The 21,034-nt window shown below is 39.8% G+C and overlaps 1 protein-coding gene across 4 annotated transcripts in view; it reads left to right on the forward strand.

Moving 5' to 3' along the window:
• The window catches only part of LOC141795086 (vinculin-like), a 36,591-nt gene extending 16,217 nt beyond the window's left edge, over positions 1-20,374 (forward strand). Inside the window, exons 6-23 of one of the 4 annotated variants that reach the window (XM_074675845.1) lie at positions 196-356; positions 5,183-5,273; positions 5,374-5,521; positions 6,269-6,422; positions 6,961-7,136; positions 9,511-9,701; positions 10,045-10,071; positions 10,260-10,459; positions 10,902-11,030; positions 11,236-11,385; positions 11,493-11,601; positions 11,725-12,027; positions 12,109-12,233; positions 12,843-13,028; positions 14,929-15,108; positions 17,340-17,543; positions 17,618-17,722; positions 18,733-20,374. In XM_074675845.1, coding sequence (XP_074531946.1) covers positions 196-356; positions 5,183-5,273; positions 5,374-5,521; positions 6,269-6,422; positions 6,961-7,136; positions 9,511-9,701; positions 10,045-10,071; positions 10,260-10,459; positions 10,902-11,030; positions 11,236-11,385; positions 11,493-11,601; positions 11,725-12,027; positions 12,109-12,233; positions 12,843-13,028; positions 14,929-15,108; positions 17,340-17,543; positions 17,618-17,722; positions 18,733-18,879 — 2,786 coding nt within the window. In that variant the 3' untranslated portion in view covers positions 18,880-20,374. The remainder of the gene's footprint in view (positions 1-195; positions 357-5,182; positions 5,274-5,373; positions 5,522-6,268; positions 6,423-6,960; positions 7,137-9,510; positions 9,702-10,044; positions 10,072-10,259; positions 10,460-10,901; positions 11,031-11,235; positions 11,386-11,492; positions 11,602-11,724; positions 12,028-12,108; positions 12,234-12,842; positions 13,029-14,928; positions 15,109-17,339; positions 17,544-17,617; positions 17,723-18,732) is intronic. The other 3 variants (XM_074675847.1, XM_074675846.1, XM_074675848.1) reach the window with 3 other exon arrangements.
• Positions 20,375-21,034: the final 660 nt, after the last annotated feature.

The following is a 21,034-nucleotide window of genomic DNA, read 5'->3' on the forward strand; positions in this document are numbered from 1 at the left end:
GACCCTGAACAGGAGATGCAAAAAATGAATGAATGAAATGTTTGTGATTGTAATTAATCTTTTAGCTCCAGGGCTTTGTCACAGATAGGTTTATTTCCCACCAACTGGAAACCAAAGCTGCTTCATTGACCACTTTTTCTATCCCCTCGAGTCTGTGCTCCTGTTGTGAATAAACTTTCACTTGTCTGTCTGCAGCTATAAAGATCTTTGTCGCCACAAAGAGCAGCCGAGGAGCTGGCGTGGAGGAGGCAGAGAGGAACAGAAGGTTCACCTTTGAAAAAATGAGCGCCGAAATCAATGAAATCATCCGTGTCCTACAGCTCACCACGTGGGACGAAGACGCCTGGGCCAATAAAGTATGATTACACGCCTCATTTTAGCTTCTATTTTATACCCCAAAGCCCCCAAAACATCAGAGAGAAGCTCCACATACCTGAATCTGATAGTCACTCTTTTAATTTGAGCCACACACAGACACACATTCTTCTAAGCAAACCCTTTCTTGAAAACAAATCACTCTTTACTTTCTGTTCCCTCTTTTCTGTTTGCTCGCCAGTATAACTCCTGGTTTTTCTTTTTTTCTTTCTTCACCTTCCTCCTCCATTCTTTTCCTCCCTGTAGAAGGTAAGCCTGTTTCTCTCCCTCTCTGCAGTTCCCAGCATGCACCTGTGTATGTGTGGTTGAGACAGAGAAGGAAATGACGTCCTTGTGTTCACACATGTCCCTGTCATGCTGTGTGTTAACAGCATACGTGTGTCGTGTGTTCTTTAAACTGATGTGATGATGTTCTGTGCAGACGCTCATCACTCTGCTGTTTTATGTGCATCTGTTTGTCTCTCGATGTCCATTTGAGTCAAATGGCTTGAAACAGATGGAGGTTTGATGAAAGTTTTAAAGGGATAGTTCTGACTTTTTTAAGCTGGGCTTGTATGAGGTATTTATGAGGAGATGACATCCTAAAACAAAGCTGAGTGGTTGAGTGCTCAGTGTGACAGACACACAGTCCTTTCCTTTGACCCTGTTTTCCCTACTTTGCAACCTCTGTTTTTACACATACAGGTTAGACAAACATCAATACCTATCAGGTAGCTCAGTAAACCTTGATGTTATTTATTATGTGGCTCACAATACCATACCATATGATAAAAGTCAACAAAAGGGAACTATAAGACACACTGCAAAACCAACAATGTTATGAAATTGTGCACACAATGCCAACAAAACAAAATGATGTCCTGTGAAGGTATTCAATAGGATACAATCAGGGCTTGACATTAACACCGGCCAACCAGCCAAATGCTGGTGGATTTCGGCAGTGGCTGGTAACACCGCCGCTCCTACTGGCCACTTTGGCGGGTTGAATTTTTATCTCAAACATGGAGCAGAGAGACAACCAAAAAGATGACTCTGATGATGAAAGCTCTGAGGAAATTTAATTTACCTCTCCTTCATTGTCATTCTCATGAAAAAAGAAATGATTTTCTGATTACAATCGTTAATAAATATTTTGATGATGATGATGATGATGATGATTTGATTTATTTCGGTCATGTCAGCACACTTATACAATATCACACATTTTCAATGGATCACATTGTACATGTCCGAAAGGGAAGACGGGAGAAGCAGAGCTTATCTAGTCCCGTCCCCATTCCCTCAATATTTAGTCTCCTCTTTTCACATATCATCAGATTATTATGAATTTGATTCCATTTACAGATGTATGACATAATTCTTGATTGTCTTTTAGTGTCCATATTTGATCGTTACTGTCCATCACTTGTCTTACAACATCACTTCATTCACAGTCATTGTTTTGGAACATATTTAAGCAGACGGTGTCTCTTGCTGAGTTTTTATCAGTTCAATTAATCCCCTTTACCATTTTATTATAAGCAATAACAAACTACTTCTTAAATAACTATGTCTTAACAGACAGCATATTTTCATATGAAAAGAGCACAATGTTACACACAACTTTATCAGAGCTGAATACCTGATTAAGGACCTGTGGATTTTAACATTGATGTAGTCTTGTTTTGAGTGTGCATAAGGGTCATTTACATTTAAAGAGGTTGTAAATCAAAGTAAACTTTAGCATGTCATCATCGGCTTTAATCAAATTGAACATAATTATCCAGCAACAAATTGTGGCCAGTGAAAATACTAAGTGGCTAGTAACTCAGGGATACCACTGGCCACAGTGGCTGGTGAGCAAAAAAGTTAATGTCAAGTCCTGGATACAATGTAACACTTTATGCAATGATACATCACAGAACACTGTCACAAAATGAAAGTAATGGAACGGTACAGTGCGACATGATAGGATATGATGTGATGCGATATTTCATGACATGACGTGACACAGTATGTTCAACAAGGTAAAACACGACACAATAGAAAACAACACAACATAACACGATATAGCATACAACAAATTACAATATGACAGGATATAACGATACATTAGAAAATGACACAACACAAATACGATACAACATGACACGATACGTAACAAAATGAAATGTAAAGGAATGATACACCACGGAACGATACAACATATCAGAATGATGTGTCAGAGAACAAAACAATATCTAACAAAATGATACATCTTGGAACTATAATTCATGGAATGATATGTTGAAAAAATACAAAGAAATATGAAACGATGTGTCACAAAACATTTTGTAGGGACGGGATGCATCACAGCATTGTTAAGGAAATGTAATGATGTTGTTGATGATGTTATGTGATACAGTAGAATACCATCTAATACATAATGCAACAATACATCATGGAACAGTGCGACACAAAATGAAACTAATGAAATAAACAGAAAGATACATAACAAAATGATACAACTTGGAACTAAAAGTCAGGAAACTGTACATCGTGGAAAAGAAAGGAACAAACTGAACATGCTTTAAACTGTAACAAGAAAGATAACAACACAACAACAGGCGATGATACAATGTTACAGTATGTGATATTTGTGACGTAAGACTACATGGGGGGCGCAATCCATCACAGATAAATAATTTCTCTGCAGACTTAGTGCATCCTCCATCCTTTCTCTCCTCTCAGTCCTTTTAATAGTTTTGGGCAGCCAGTCCTTCTGTATGAGTTATTCTATCATAATTTTTATGAAAACATTGTACCAAAGAAAAGAGCTGTCTGTCATCTATTGTAAATATTGCACCTTATTTTTCCTAGTACCTCATAAAAACCCAATAAAAATGAGAACTATCCCCTGAGCTGGGTAATTCATTTTAATGGTAGTTTGTGTTGAGATTAAGTCCATCTCCAGTCCTTTTTGTGTTTCTAACAGTGTGGGAGAGACGTCTGAAAAAAGCTGTTTCAGGAAGAATATTTACTCTGTAGGAAATGTGTTTGGCACATCAGTACCATGAGATACTTGACCGGAAAATTTAGGATCTGTTTCTCTAGTCTAACCTGTAACCCTGCATGTTTCTCTGCATACAGCTGCCTCAGACAATGAACTGTGTGTGTGTGTGCGTGTGTGTGTGTGAGGGAGAGAGAAAAAGAGATAGAGAGAGCTGTGATAAGCACTTACTGTCAGTGTGTGGGAGAACTGCTGGCACATGATGGCTGTCCTCTGGGGTCATGAATTATAGAAATAAGCTGGTTGGTGTCCAGACTCATCCATAATAGATGGTTTGTATTGAACGGTTTCACTTAGGAGGTTCAGTCTCCAGTCAGCTGGAAGAAGCTTCTAAACCTGCAACAAAGGGAGACAGGAGTCATGGTGTTTCCGCTGTGAGTTCTTCATACTCCTTTAAAGCTCTTATTTCAACCCTCTATCACCTTTTATCGCTATTTGAACAATAGAATAAACAGACTGATAAACTTTTCCCATTTTACAATAAAATGAATAAAGACATGTATTAGTGAAGATTTTAAAGAGGGGGCATTCTGCCTCCCCATATTTTAAACTTAGCTATAAAGTAACAATGCTGGGTGTGCAGAGTTTCAAAACTCTATGTATCCATATGTTTGGGAAATTACTTAATCTGTGGTTTTATCTCTGATTTAACTTTAATAACAGCGCAGGATCATCCGGAGGTATTTTTCAAGATTTTCTGAAATGATGAGGTTATCAAGGATCTCCTTATGATTTCATAACAAGTTCAAGGGGTAGACCTCGAACACCAAGGTCTGACTCAAGCTCCACCCCTTAGAGACCTCCAGAAGGCTGGCCAATCAGAGGAAAGGGGGTTTGTTGAGTGGAGGACTCTTAAAGAGACATCAGCGTGTTACAGACAGTGAGAGAAATAAGAGTTTTCAATAACACAAAAAGCTGAAAACACACTTCACTACACTACACCATTTGTTGCATAACAACAGTTAATTTGTCACCAGGTTTAAAAAGCACAAAATGAGGGAGTTGTTTTGGCTTAGAGGTTCAACTGCACATAGTTTGCGTCTTTATCCACTATCTTTTCTCCCCCTGAAAGCATCAAACCCGAAGAGTACATTTCAGAACTGTCTGTATTGGTTTGACAGTCTTTTACAATTATTCCACAGCTTTCAGTCTGAAAGAGGATGCACTTCCAAAAAAAGAAATCAAAGAAAACATTTATGCCTTAATTTCGGTAAGAACAGTCTTATTGGACGTAATATGAGCGACCTTTAGACAACAAAGCCAGGAAAAAAAGTATTCTTTAAAGATATTAGCAGACAAAAAAGAAGCCTGAATTGCTTGTTAGGAGTAGAAAAATGAATCTGCCAGTGCAGTAAGAAAAATTTGTTTTTGAAATAAGAATTTTAATTAATCAGCCCGAGAAGGTAGTCCTCCACTTATGAATCCTTCCCTCTTTCAGAGACCTCTCTAGAAATTAGAGTCCCTCTGAAATTATATTTTCCAAAGGTCAAACCTACCAGTAGTGATGTGACATTTTAAAGACATCTTCAGAATAATGTAGTTTCTCAGACTGTAACTTGCAAAACAGGAGAGTTTGATAGTTTTGGTGTTTTCATTTGTTTTGATGTGAATGAGAAAAAAAGGCATCATTCTAGCTCCCAACCAAAGACACTACTTTAAAACACAGAAGAATTAGTAACTAAGAGAACAACAGTCAGAACGGTGAGCTGTGTATCTACAGCTTTGTTCTCAGTCCTGTTTTGTCGAAGCTTCACACAAAGCTGTTCCTCTCTTCCTCAGGATATGGAGGCTTTGAAGAGATCTCTGGCTCTGATCGAGTCAAAGATGGGTCACGCTAAAAGCTGGCTCAAAGACCCTCATGGACAGCCAGGTGAGTGGATTTTTTTCTGCAGAACTGAAACACTTGGTCTGTTATTGCTTTCAACATCATCTCTAAATCTCATGCTGTGATGTGTCCTTGCCGTCCTCAGGAGAGCCCGGCGAGGTCGCGCTGCGTGTGATCCTGGATGAAGCTGGTAAGGTGGGGGAGCTGTGTGCTGGGAAGGAGAGGAAAGACATCCTGGCTACCGCAAAAGCTCTGGGACAGATGACCGATCAGGTCACAGATCTCAGGATCAGGTAGAATTTTCTCTCTTGAAGCTTTGAGTTTGGTGTTGTGGCATCTTGTTTTCAGGAAATCAGGAAAGGAACCATAATAAGACAGCTCAAGAAATAAACATTCAATCTACCCTGGCTAACAGGCATTAAAAGTCAAGTCTGTCAATAACAGGTAGACACACCCTGGATTATACCCTGTGTGTCGCTGGTTTTATTCAAAACGGGACCCAGTTTACAAAATAACAACATGCTGTCGTGCAGACAGCTAAAACCATGCATTTTAAAGCATGAAAACAGCAGAGCAAAACATCATTACGAGTATTTTACCCTAAATGCTTTGAGAAGTGGGTTACTTTTCAATGACTGGGATTTAGTGCTGCTTTAAGGAGGAGTTGAGACTTGGGATTTAAGGAATTAAGTTAAAAAGATATAAGTCTTAACTCGTGAGTTTATTCCTGTTAATTTATGAGATTAAAGATTAAAATTCAACAGAATAAAGTGACCGTCTGATGATGATACACTAAACAGTGTTTGCAGAAGCATGCACAGGCGACCTCTTAGCCTGCAGCTCTTCCAAACAGATTCTTGCGCAATCAATTAGGAACCATGATACTGTGATAGATCAACAACCAGTAAAGTAACATAGAGTAATGCATTTGCTTCCTATTACTTCCACTTCTTTATTGTTTTAAAAGACTGTAAGTCAGGCAGTTTTGCTAATCTCTGTATTCTCACATTGTAATGTATCATCTCTGTTTATTTTGTCAGAGGCCAGGGCCCGACCTCGGGGTGTGTGCAGCGTGCAGGCCAGTGCTCACAGGGCTTAGACTTGTTATTTGGCAAAGTGGACAGTGCTGCTCGCCGACTGGAGGCTCTAATCAATGCCAAGCAGGCCATCGCCAGGAGGCTGGATGCTGCACAGGTCAGATAAAACAACAACAGCAACAACAACAGCACAGTAATCCACGTTCACCCATGAGGCCGGCACGCTGCACCAGATTCACAATGTTCCACTTTCTTATTTTCTATTTAATTTATTCTGACTTCAAATCAAAACACTGCAATCAAAGTTTTTGCACTTACTTCTGCAAAACTTCTGCACTTTGAATGTGTTATAAGGTTCCACTAACATTTTCGTCTTTACTGAAGGCTTGAATAAGTTTTTTTTTTCTTTACTCTTTTGTTCTTGAAAATCTTGTTGTCCTTTTAAGATATGGATTCTTGATAACTAAAAGTTTTTCTGTACACGATAAAGAAAAATCTACCTTTGCATATTAGGAGAAATTGTTTTCCAGCCCTTCAATAATTTAAAGCTAATGGGTTTAGCGGAACAGCTAACTTCTTAAGATACAGAATACTTTTCAGTTTTTCTGTTTCAAAGTCTCTTGTGATGTTTTTCTGCTTGTTAGTCTTACAAATTGATCAGATTTTTAACTAAATCCTGTTTTGGTACGTCTCAGGCCTGGCTGGCTGATCCTAATGGTGGTCCTGAGGGCGAAGAAAACATCCGAGCGCTGCTAGCAGAAGCCAAACGCATCGCCGATCTTTGTGAGGACCCCAAGGAGAGAGACGACATCCTGCGCTCCATCAGCGAGATCGCAGGCCTCACCGCCAGACTCATGGAGCTGCGCAGACAGTACGCAGTCTCTTCTTTAACATGCATGACCAGAAATGTGTTTTTAAACACTCAGTTTAATTCTTAGACATTCTTTTTTAGGTTCAAACTGCAACCACATACAACCAATAGGTGGCATGTTTTACCTGCCTGGAAATTATGTTGTTGCCTGTCGACTCTGGGCATCAGTCCAGCTATGAGGTTTCTAAATGTCTGAGTTGGTGGTGTAAGGGTTTGGGTAAAAAGGTGGAGAGTGAGAAGGAGTTTGAGAATTTAAACTTGGTGAACCTGAAAGGAAAATACTGCTCTCTTAAAGGAACATGCCGTAAAACTTCAAACTGTTTAGAGTCAGATAACATGTTTAAACAGTTAATTTCCCAAATGGCATTTTAGTTTCATGAATCACAGCGAGCTGAGTCACAGTTAGGAATATAAATTATTTCTCCTTCTCATTTCATCCATTTTGGTGACCATACAAGGAAACAAGGCAAACAGGAACAGGAAAAACAAAAGATCCAGCATGAAACAAGCTAAAATTATGAATCTGAGCTTTAAAAAGGACACGCATAGAGGACATTTGAACGGACTGTTTGGTCAAATCTTTATTTTGTTGGCTGTGCAGTCCCTGTTAGGGGTATATTTTACTGCTTTTCAGCTGCCTGCATGGACCAGAGGAAACAAGAGATAAAAACAAAACACAGAGCAGAATAGATTTTACCAAACCTGGGCAATGAATATAAACCTGGACCTTCAAATGATCAAATATGACTGCAATTTGACGTGAATCAATGTGAACAAGACACAGACAGAAGTTGTAAGTCCATACAATTACAACAAGGTCAGTCAATTAGGAAATAAGCAAATATATATTTACTACATATCATATGCATAGAAAAATTATTGCACAAGGAAAGTTACACCAGGATAATATTTAGTATTTCATGTTACAACAATAGACTGTATATAGAGTGGACAGTGTGGCTCCGCCATGTATCATTGTACAGTTTTGAAGCCAAAATTCCCCTGTTACAGGCACAGCCATTGGTAGCAATTGCAGCCAGAGTCTGTGCAGTAGAGACTGTGAGGGATTCTGGGAGAATATGAGTGGAGCCGGGTACAAAAAAAAAAATATTTTTTTGTCTTTTGAGAGTCTAATCACTTCTTGACTCTACCTCCCGACATATTTTACAATCCCAGAAAAAAATGCACAAGAACGGCAGCTGTCAAACATTGTTAAACATTACATAAAGCCTTGTTTTTAAACTCGTATAACTAATGAAAACAAAACTTTTTAGAAAAAAGAGGACTTGAATACAAGACAGCCAAATGATGTCCTCAAATCACCACAACAATCGGATGTGAGAAACATTTCTACAAGGAGTATTAATTTTTTAAAGTTTGACCACAGCCCATCCGGAATGGCTGGATAACCAGATTTTCTAACCTATACTGCAGCCAGCCACCAGGGGGAGCAGTTTTTGTGGAGACCTCACTTGGAGCCGAGCAAACAGACGTCCATTTTTTTTTAGTCTTTGGTTACAACTCTAAACTCTATACAAATATTCTACCCTTTTGGCCTAAAGCCTGGTGATAATGATAATATTATTGACTCAAACATGTAGCTTTTAAACCTGTAAAAAAAAGGGTAATCAAACATATTTTTCCTGCTTTTTTACTGGCCATACTAAAGTTTGTGTTGATACTTGAAAAACGAAAAAGTGGAAAAGTGGCATAATTCCTTTTCAGTGGTATTTTCCTTTATGGTGGTGTTGGGGAATGGCTTTAACAAACAGTGCCTGGTTGTTCAAAAGTGTTTGATAAGAGTGGAAATACGGGTTAAGATAAAATCCTAAAAATGAACTTTTCCAAAGAAAGACAAAAGGGATTACAAAATCCAACAGGGTCAGTTAATCCAAACTTGGTTTAAACCTTAACCCACTTTAGGTTAATCCAATAAAATTAGTAAAATAAGGATCCAAGAAGGATGTTTTCAGGCTGGATCACAGGAACTATACATGATAATACTTGTCAGACAGTCTGTCAAATTCTTTTTACAGTGAGCCACTAAATTGCTGCAGTGACAGACTGAAAGGGGAAGATAACTATAGTATTTTGCCCCTAATATCTTTTCAAACTGAAGCAGTTGTGGCGCCCCCCTGTGGACAAATTTTGAAATGTGTTGCCCCCTTTAGAGCCCTTGTGATCTTGACTTGAGAATCTGTATTTGGATTTGTTGGACTTAATCTTGGAAAACAACAGAAGGATCCTCTGATGTTGGTTATTCTATCTCTGATAAAAGCTTTTGAACATCCAGGCCCCAGGTTGGGGTTTTAGGCCTGTAAGTGACAGCTTACCTCTCTTCCTCCTCTAAATCACCTCTCTGCTTTTCTATCAGGGGTAAAGGTGACACCCCTGAGGCCCGAGCATTGGCGAAGCAGATTGGCGCGGCGCTGCTGACCCTGCAGTCCAAAACGAACCGGGCTGTAGCCAACATGAGGCCAGCCAAGCCTGCTGTCACCCTGGAGGGGAAGATGGAGCAGGCGCTGCGCTGGGTAGCCAGCCCAGGAGTGGATGACAGAGGAGTGGGTGAGCAAGATGATGTAGTGGTTTTGGTGCAAAAATTGACACTGTGACCTTCAGTGGCTTCAGTCAGAAGAGTTATGATTAATGAAGCGGAGGGAAGTGGTAAAAGCAACATCCTGGACTTAGGATCCTGAAAGATTTGTGACACACTCGTAGTCCTATAGGATTTTAGATATTCCATGTATCTAATGCCGTTTCCTAAAAACCCTACAGGACGGTATCTCATGCTTGAATCACAGAATGACTAACTCTACTCTCTTAATCATTCATTGTTCAGTTTTTGATGCTTTGTTTGAAGTATGTTGCTCTGTTTCCTTTACTCCTTCATGCTTCCCTTTGGGAGCAGAGTGTGAGATACTACAATGGAATGAAGGTACTTTCAACAACATGCTTCCTCTGAAGATATAAACAAGAAGCTTTGACATAAATCACATCAGGACTTAACTGAAAACTTTTACCCAAAACAGAACATCTTAGTTTCTTTTATATTTGTAAACGAGGAGATGTGATTTTTTATAAGCTGTGATTCAAATACAATGTTGTCCCCTTGTGCCCCCTCAGGTCAGGCAGCCATCAGAGGGATGGTCGGAGAGGGCCGGAGGCTGGCAGGAGGCCTCTTGGGGCCGTACAGACAGGACATGACAGGACGCTGTGACAGGACGGAGGCTCTGATGAACTCTCTGGCAGACATGGCTGGAAGGGGTGAGGCTGAGGCTCCTCATGCACGAGCAACAGCTGCACAGCTGCAGGACAGCCTCAAGGTAAAGTAGTAAAGCACTCAGCTTTGAACAAAACTTGTCTCAAGGTGATTGAATTTAGAGTTGATTGGAAATTGATTGGAAAGAGGGTGGTTAAAGACTCATCATGTATGCAACAGCCAGTCTGGTTCAATTCCCTAACTGGACAGGAGCTTTTCTGTGTCGCGTCTGCGTGAGTGGTTTCTCTCTAGCTCCCCCACAGTCCAAAAACATGCTCATCAGGTTGATTGGTCACTCTAGTTTTTTTTATCTTTATGATGACAAAGATTTTTGTCAACAAAATTTTTCTCCCAGCTTTATAGGCCTGATAAAAAGAATGCTAACATGCTGGAAATGTTTGTTACTTCAGTTACGAGTCCTTTTGAAAGTGACAGCAAAGGTCTCTAGGATAGCAACAGCCATAGCTCCCCCTAGTGGGCATGACACAACTCTCTGCTTCAAACAGGACCTCAGGCAGCACATGCAGGAGGTGATGACCCAAGAGGTATCGGATGTTTTCAGTGACACCACTACGCCTGTCAAACTGCTCGCCGTGGCTGCAACTGCTCCACCTGATGCCCCCAACCGAGCGGAGGTCAGTTATGTTTAAAAAGCATCTCAGTAATGTAAAACTATTTAAAAATTCTTTTTTAATTTAAAATATTTTCATAGCTTTGATCAAAGCTTCTTTTGTTTTTTTTTATAAATTTCTTGTATTCTGTCCTATCCTATAGGCTGAGAAATAAAAGATAATTTATAAATTAAGCTGGGTTGAGCTCAGTACTCTCTGTTTATTATAGGTTTTTGAAGAACGTGCAGGAAACTTTGAGGCCCACGCAGGTCGACTCGGGGCGACGGCAGAGAAAGCTGCAGCGGTGGGAACAGCCAATAAGAGCACGGTGGAGGGAATACATGCTGCTGTGAAACACGCCAGGGAGCTCACTCCACAGGTGATGCTGCTTACTTTGCTCCCTGATTTGCATGATATCATATTAAGATAAGAAATGTACGGGTTACAGTGAGTTCGTTGCACAGTCTGACTGTTTTTAATGTCCAGGTGACTTCTGCTGCTCGGATCCTGTTGAAGAATCCTGGGAACAAAGCGGCGTATGAACACTTTGACACCATGAAAAACCAGTGGATTGACAATGTGGAGAGACTTACTGGTGAGGATTTGTACATTAAATTATCAGAACTTTACAATTCAAGATAGAGAAATGATTTAAAAATGATAAAAATATGAATAAAAGATCAGAAAAGATTAAATATTGTTCTGTGTGTCACCGCAGGTCTAGTGGATGAGGCCATAGACACCAAATCTCTCTTAGATGCATCCGAAGAGGCGATAAAGAAAGACATCGACAAGTGCCGTGTTGCCATGGCAAATGTTCAGCCCCAAATGCTTGTTGCCGGGGCAACAAGCATAGCAAGACGAGCTAACCGGGTCCTGTTGGTGGCAAAGAGGGAGGTGGAGAACTCGGAAGATCCTCGCTTCAGAGACACTGTGAAACACGCGTCAGACATCCTCTCACACACCATCTCACCAATGGTGATGGACGCCAAGGCTGTGGCTGGAAACATTCAGGATAAAGGTGTGAAGACACAGCATGCCAACACATCTCCAGGTTTATTTTATCTACCTGTCTCTTAATGCTTCATCCTCTCCTCTGCAGCGCTGCAGAAAGCATACTTAGACTCCTGTCTGAGGATTTTGGCTGCAGTTGGGAAAGTGAGGGAAGCGTTCCAGCCTCAGGAACCGGACTTCCCTCCTCCACCTCCAGACCTGGACCAGCTCCATGTGAGCTCATTCACACACATGAAACTCCTACTATCCACAATAAAATCCACCACCTCACTACCAGAGCTAAAAACAAACACTGTGATAAAGATGTAAAGTGTGAAAAGTGAGCAGTGACCTTTCAGAGAGCTGCTCAGGCCTTTGTTGAATTTTTGAATTTGAAGCACTCAGGTTTCATACTCAGGTATGATTAAATAAAAGGTCAACAATCAATAAAATGTAAACAAACAGCTCAAAATATAAGCCTGTGTGTGATCAACACCCACAAAAGCTTTTCTGAGACACACTTGACTGTGAATAATAAGACCTGAGGCGTTTTTTTTTTCTAAGTCATTCAGACTGATTTATAACAACTCCATCTGTCATCGATCGAACTGCTCACTAAAGACTTCATGAAACAACCTCTGGATGATGCATTAGTTGTCTTTTTTTAATTTCCAGATTTTTAAAATGAATTTGTCTGATTTTCTACTCCACAGATCCACTTGTGTCTTAATCCTTCTGTATCTAAAGCTAATGCGTGTTTGTCCGTGTGTGTGTGTGTGTGTGTGTGTGTGTGTGTGTGTGTGTGTGTGTGTGTGTGTGTGTGTGTGTGTGTGTGTTTTCCAGGTTAGTGATGAGCAGGCTCCACCCAAACCCCCCCTGCCAGAGGGCGAGGTGCCCCCACCACGACCTCCTCCACCTGAGGAGAAGGACGAGGAGTTCCCGGAGCAGAAGGTTGGAGAGGTGCTCAGTGAGCCAATGATGGTGGCCGCCAGGCAGCTGCACGACGAGGCCCGAAAGTGGTCGAGTAAGGTCAGTCTGCATAGACTTACACAGAAGAACCGTAGAGTCTCACTTCTTATCTGGATCACTCGCAGAAAGCAAGGATAACAGTGTGATTCCTATTACACTATGTATCATGTTTCTTGGTAATATGATGTCAGAGTCAGTCACCTTTATGAGCAGGAAACCAAAACTGATGGAGTTTTCACAGGAAGTTTAACAGTCAGATGCTCAAACATTGGGATACTTCCTTATACCCTTGGTAGGAATGCTAAATCAACTTTTCAGATCAAAAACTTTCTTCTATTGAAGATATTCACATGTTGCATCGGCAATAACTCACAAATACACTCCTGGGAGTAAACACAAGAGAAAGAGAGATGATCCTATGGAACCCCAAAAGATTCATAATTAAACAAATAAAACCACATTTTGAAATAAATATCATTTTAATAAATTACAGAAAAAAATATCTAACATGGCCATTAAATTGTGACATATGGCAAAATAGGTTTTTTAAATGTTTTGTAGAAAGTCAACTTTTATTTCATAATGTCCTTTTCCATAATGGCCTTTTTATTTTATAATGTTGTTTTTCAGCGTAATGTCCAAGGCAGAGCCAGTTGAGTGATTGGCCGATCTTTTACACAGACATTGTAGCAGCACTTGCCGTATCGATTTTAGCATGGAGACTTATCACTAATGCTGAGAAGACTGAAAAGCTGAAAACAGGAGTGCATGACACGTTTAAGACAGAATGGCTGCAACAGAAAAGTCAGTTTCAGAGTTGCTCCTCAAGCAGCTGAGAGCGGAGGTCTGCAGCTAGACCCCTCTCAAACTAATTGATCTTCATGGATCAAGCAGAGGTCCCACTATCTAGCTTTGATTGAAAGACCAAGTCATTCAAAAAAAAAAAAAAAAAACGACATGAAATAAAAAAGGCCGTTGTTGAAAAGAACATTGTGAAATAAAAATCAACTTAGTAAAAAACACGTTTTTTATTTTATTTTTAAAACCTTGGAAAATAAAATAAAAGTCATTATTTTATAAAGTATGTAATGATTATGAAATATGTCATTATATTAATTTGGTATTAAAGAATTATAAAAAGTATTTCATAATAGCATTGCCTTATTTCACAATTTAATGGCCGTATTGTATATATTTGTCTTTTATTCATCAAACGGTATGTATTTCAAAATATTGTTTTTATTTATTTGATTATGAATCTTTTGGGGTTCCATATGATGCAGCCTCTCAATTTGTTGCTTTAGTGAAAGAAAGCACTTTATCTGCAATATTTCTGTTACACCCCATCACTTTCTGGTGTAAATGTTTGTAGGTGTTTGTCAAAGTGTTTTGTTTGCAGAGAAATGGTGTGAAGGACCACTATTCTGTGTAAATATTTGGTTGAAACACACTGTTTCTATCAGTTCCTACCCCGTTTAATGAGCTTTCATTAAACGAGTCTCTGGGAACAGCTTGATCTCTTACAAGGCCACATATGTCACACAATGTTTCCGAGCACACTCCCAGGCTCCTGTTTCACCATCAGGATGCAAACCACTGGTTTTGGGTTAAAGCTTCACAAACTTTCACCCCATCTACTGCCTCAGAGCAAGGCTCATCATCCACCAGCTTCCAGCTCTCCTGTCCCTTCCCTTTGCTGCCATTTTTGCTTGCGCGCTTAGTTCCACCTTCCCCTCTTCCTGCTTGTCTTCTGCACTTGTATTTGCTCGTCCTCTTCCCTGTAAATCTCCTGTCCTTTGTTTTCCATACTGTACTTAATGCCTCCTTTTCCCATGCTTTCCTGGCTTTCTCCTCCTTTTTTTCCTCCTCCTCCACCCAATCCCTTTGCCTCCCTCCCATCCCGATTGCTCCCACTCCTCCAACCACCATCGCCAAATCCCCCTCCCCTCGCCCAAACCAGCCTGAGGAAGAGGAGGCAGTAGTGGAGGAGAGGGAGGTAGATGAGGAAGATGAGTTTACTGATGGTGAGGATGACTATGAGCCAGAGCTGCTGATGATGCCCTCCAACCAGCCTGTCAATCAACCCATTCTGGCAGCTGCCCAGGCTCTCCACCAGGAGGCGCGCAAGTGGTCCAGCAAGGTCTGCGCACGCACATGTACATGAGAGCACACACAAGCAGACGACGCGCTGCAGAGTGTTTCTGAAACACACATTCAGAAAACTTCAGAGCATGCAAATAGATACAAACACAACACAAGTGGAAGCGCTGCAGGAAACAGAAACAACTCAACGCTCTGCATCGGTTTCTACCGTGGAAACCTTCAACCTGCTGCAAGCTGCTTTAACTGGTGCTTCATTACACACACACATGGTTTAGACACAGGTTTGCTGATGCTGTTCACTAAACTCACACTGCAGCCATTTTATCTCCTTACGTCACAGCTTGAGAAGTTTAAAAGCTTTATCAGAAAGATGAATTATGGTGCTTTTCAACCACTGAAATTTCCCCTGGAGCTAGGAACTTTGTACCTTTTGACCAAAGGAACTAGGGTCTAAGTTTAGGGGCAGGGCCTGCAAGCTGAATGTATCTGATTGGTGGAGCACCTTCAGTGTTTTATAGTTCCCCATCCGTCCACAAGAAATGACCCCCAGCTGTGATGGACTTGGTTTAATAACTTTAAATAATGGTCTTCTTTGGGCCTGATAGTGCAAATGTGTCTCTGTCAACTCCCAGTGTTCCAGTTTAAAGAGGGACTATATAACTAGAGACCCTAAGCTGAATATGTCAGCAGATATCTAGTTCAAGACAGCTGTTGAAACACAGAAGAAGTCCCTTGAAATGCATCCTTTTTTAGTTTTATACATATGTCAAAATATCTTCATCGGATAATAATTTCACTGTGTAGTTCCTGGGAATGTTAAAAGTTCCTGGACCTTCTGGTTGAAAAGCAACTTCAGACGCTGGTTTTCAAGTTGCAACTTGTGTAAATGAAGAGAATCTGAAAAATTTCCTGCAGCTTTAAGTAAGCTCAATTTGTTTATTTACCAAATATCCATATCCGCTAAAGGTTAGTTATTACTGTCATCAGCTCTCTAAGATTCTTTATAATTTGAGGAAGCAAACATAATATTAGCTGACACTATCAAACAGATAGGATTAATAATAACGCTGGCTAGCTAGCCTTGCAATATTAAAGTGCACAGTGAAGTAATAAAAACAATCATAACTTTATTTGTATTGCACCTTTAATAATCTGAGTTTACAAAGTGCGGAACTAAACAAGCAAAACAAGAACCCAATCACAGAAGGCTAAAAAAGAGACGAAGAGCTGAACAACACATAATCTAACCAGCACTAAAACAATCAGTCATAAGAACCTAATCAAGGGGTATCAATCCAGATTCACATTTTAAGGTGAAACATAAAATTCCATCACCCTAGACTGAGAACACAAAGACCAGAGCAGACCATGAAATAATAAAAACATAAAATAATTTGAAAAGAACATAATGATCATAAAAAGTTTAAATTGGTTTAATCTTAGCTTCAGCTGTTACCTAGCAGCTCTTTAAAGGCGATCAAAAACTGTTTTTGTTTAACCTTCAAGTATGGTCGAATGTCCATGCAGGATATCAATTATCTTAGTTTCAGTAATCAATCAGGAACAGCAACATGTCAGATTCTTCATGTTTATAAGCGATCTGAAATACAGCACTATGAGTTTTTAACAGCATTTCAGCTTCTCTTCCCTCAAGTGACGACTGAGGAAAATAGCTGCTATGAAAAAACAAATGAATGCTCATATTGTACTAAAGGATAACAGGTCTTTTGAACTGTTTGTTGTGCTCCAGAGATGAACTAATACTGGTCTCATGATCCAGCCTTATGTTAGTGTTTATGTTGAGCTTTTAGCGGTGCTGCCTGGCCAACCAGTGATGCTGATTCTTACAGTTTTTAAGCGATGTAGTTTGATATCAGATCTGCTTGCTTGGTGTGATCACCTGCTTTGCCCCTTACTCTCAGGTTTTGTTCTGATTGATTCAACACGAACATCTCCAGATGGATACTAACTCCCAGTGATGTGAAAGAGACTGAGAGAACTGCCTCCTAACTGGCAAATTAAAGGCAGAATAATTGTCTTTAATGTAAACTGAAGAACTGCACTGACACTGCATGCAGCTTCCTCCTCTGAATTCAGTACTTGTTTTGTTTTACTTCATAGTCACTCATACAAATGATTTCCAGTATCTCACATCTTAATCATACAATACGCATTCTCATCTCTATCCAAAGCCGTTTTCTTCTCCTGTATCCTGCTAACAGCTCTTCCTTCTCCTCCTTCTCCTCTTCTTTCTCCCACTTCTTGCAGGGTAATGATATCATAGCAGCAGCCAAGCGCATGGCTTTGCTGATGGCAGAAATGTCTCGTCTGGTGCGCGGTGGGAGTGGAAACAAGCGAGCGCTGATCCAGTGTGCCAAAGACATTGCCAAGGCCTCAGACGAGGTGACGAGACTGGCTAAAGAAGTAGCCAAACAGTGCACGGACAGACGCATCAGGACTAACCTGCTGCAGGTAAACTTATCTGGACCAGGATACACACTGAATAATGTATGTGAAGATATTCACATGTTTTTCTTCTCCTAAAGGTTTGTGAGAGGATCCCAACCATCAGTACTCAGCTGAAGATCCTCTCCACTGTCAAAGCCACCATGTTGGGACGGACAAACATCAGTGAAGAGGAGTCAGAGCAGGTATGCCCACAAACACAATCTACAGGAACAGATGTACTGTAACTGATGGCTAAAAACTGAAAAACGTTGTTGTTTTATCAAAAATAGGTCTCTGCTTTGTTGATTTTGGCGCTCCCTTCGGACAAAGTGATACAACTTATTCCAATCTCTGTGCTGATTTTTTTGTATTTCTTTCAAGAAGTACTTTCTGGTTGGAAATCTAACACTGCTTTCTTTTAACAGTCAAAGGTATGACATACAATCGTGAGCTTTAGGGGCTGTTTACACGACTGTGGTCTTAGGATGAAATGCAAAGGCAGTTTGTGTTTTGGCTTCTTGTTAGCCAAACTAAAATGGAAACTTTTGAAAACAGCCTCCAGAGTGGAATTTCTCTGAAACGCTGCATCCACTGTTGACCAGTAAACAGCAAGCCAGATTTCTTGGAGGAAACACTGACGTCACACATTACACTTTCATTGTGGCAGTATGAATTGCCATGCGCGACCCGCCCAACAATGGCAGACTACTTTGTTTTGCTTGTACTGCTAAATCTTCTGACTGCTTTTCAACAAAATGTGCATTTGTTGCACCACTTCTGCACTTCTCCTCTGTTTCTTTTTTCTTTTCTTTTTTTTTTTTTTAGCAGCTATCTACTCTTTTTCTGGCCTGTGGAGGGGTGTGTCTCTGCAGTTATATCGTTGTGTAAACAGCCTCTTAATTGTCTGGTCTGACACCTACCCTCTTATTGCAGATACAACCTTTATAATTCCAGAAAAGGAATAATTAATCTTCTTGCAAATGGTCTTATTTACTTGTCCAGGTTATAACGAGGCATTACTGTTTATTTCAGACAATTTCTTAACCTGACAAAAAATGCTCACTGGAGCTTTAATGTTTAAAAAAGTCGTATATCATATGTCATTTCAAAGTCAATGCCAGCAACTCAACTGGAGATTTCCGTCTCTTGTCTTAACTTGTGGCTATATAACATAACCTCTAACTGCTTTACTTCCACATCTTTTCCTCCCCAGGCCACAGAGATGTTGGTCCACAACGCTCAGAATCTGATGCAGTCTGTAAAGGAGACGGTCAGAGAAGCAGAAGCTGCTTCTATCAAGATCCGCACAGACGCAGGTTTCACCCTTCGCTGGGTGCGCAAGACCCCCTGGTACCAATAAAAACCTGGATACTAAGAACCCCCTTTACCAAACAATGATAGCACACAACTTGAGTTAAAGTAGCAAACGTGCACTTCTTCAAAGAGGAAACTGCAGGTGATTTTATCCATCTTCCACTGTAGTTTTCTACAACATCTGGTGAAAAGCAGGTTTCATTATTTTGCTCCCTTTATCCAGTGTATCCTGCAGGCTCATCAAGACGGTTTCTAAATATATTTTTGGTATGTTGTGTTACAAGAGTTTATCCAAATCCCAGGTAAATATATTTTTTGCATGAAAATTTTTCTACTTTCTAAAATCAAATGATAATGAAAGGATTCTTGGCTCTCAGAGAACATTTACTTTAAAGCTGTTTTTCTTTTTCAGTGAGTTTCTTAACGTCTATTGTATATACAGTAGTGATTTGTTTTATGGGCAAAACTCAGCGATGATTTTTACACTGAGTATGTGTGGAGTCTTCATGTTTACGTTTATTAGTGACGCTGTTTTTAACTGAAATCTATGAATTTAAAGATCAATACTTGAAGAACTATAATGTCTTCTGGATTAAAGTGCTATAACTTAAAGGCTAAAGGTAAAGCTTCAAGGGGGATTGTATATTTTGAAAAATATATCATTGTCAATAGAATATTTTTGTTTATTGCGGGAGGCTTTAAAGATGGGAGGTTTTCACTAAACTGGGATGAATGTGAGTTTGTTTTCTTGTTTTAACTTTGTTTAGATGTCACAGTGAACAATGCCAAAGGTTTTGTTTTAGCTTCATAAAGTTCTGTAAACACTTAAAATCCAGGTTATTATGAATAACGCTGGAAACTTTATTTAGAGCCTGCAGCAGACCCTCTTTTAAGGTCTCACTTTTCTTACAAACAAGTATGTTTTCTGCATATTTTAAGCGTACTGGGGTGCTTTGTTTCTGCACTTTTTCTGTAACAGTTGAGCTGTTTGGGTTTATTCAAACCATTAATTATCAGTTGTCCTGACTTTATTTTCAGTCTTCTCTGTATTCGTAAACTCACTTTGACAGCTCTGACTTGCTTTTTCTTCTGGACCCAGGTGGTTTGAACAAACCTCTTTATGTGACTTTTTAAGAATTAAGATAATCACAATTTAAAAGTTTTTTTTCTGTCTGGAATGACGTGACCGATAACTCAGTGTTCCATGAAATAATAACAGACTGTGTTTATTTTCATCCCCTAAAGAGAAGTCAGTCGAACTTTGACTCATTTTTCTCCTCATTGGTCGAGCAAACTGAAGTCCTTCAGTCTGTGAGTGCGTGAACCCTGTTCACTCGAACAGTATTAATGAGCCGTCCAATATGAAGGTTAGTGCAGTATATGAACTGCATTTTTATATTTATTTGGGTCTACCGAGCATGTAGCAGTCTGTAACTCCTCTGTGAGAGGGACAGGGTGTAAACTTCTGTGTGTACTTGATGTGTTCATTCACACCCTGAATGTATTCTGATAGCTTCTAGCCCTGCCAACACATCTGCTGTGCCTTGGAAGAATAAAAGTCTGAAGATTAAAGTCTCTCTCATCGTTCACTTTTTGAATTCACTGCAGTGTCAAGAGTTGGTGTTCCAACTTCAGTTTTAGAAGGTTGAGAAAAATGTCAGAACTCTGCGAGTGAAATTAATGTTAAAGATTCTCAGTGCCCTCGCTGAAAAAAATTCAATCTTATCAAGTGTTTTTGTCTTGTTTTCAGTAGAAAATGTCTTTTTAGACTTAACATTAGCCACATTTACCTGACCAGCCCCCAAAAATGTCTTATTTCAAGTTATTTAAAGACAAAAATAGGTCTAAATTGCTTGTAAGAAGTAAACAAAAAGATCAGTCAATGGAACAAGAGAAAAGTTACTTGTATTAAGACATTATTCTAGTTTTAAGCAAATTTCTCTTCTTCCATTGACAGATTTTTTTTACTTCTTGCAAGCAGTTCAGACCTCATTTTGTCTTGAAATAACTTGAAATAAGACATTTTTCTGGACTGATAAGTTGAATACAGCTAATATCAAGTATAACAAGACCATTTTTACAAACAAAAACACTTGATAAGATTTGTTTTTGCAGTGCTCTGTCCTTTTGGGTTAACTTGTGGTTAACCTGTACTTAAGTTCACTTGAACCTAAATACTGATGTCAGTGCTGAAAACTGTC

The sequence above is a fragment of the Halichoeres trimaculatus genome, unplaced genomic scaffold (assembly GCF_033239565.1).
Source record: "Halichoeres trimaculatus isolate MK-OKI-2021-1 unplaced genomic scaffold, fHalTri1.1 fHalTri1_scaffold_8, whole genome shotgun sequence".
Taxonomy (NCBI): domain Eukaryota; kingdom Metazoa; phylum Chordata; class Actinopteri; order Labriformes; family Labridae; genus Halichoeres; species Halichoeres trimaculatus.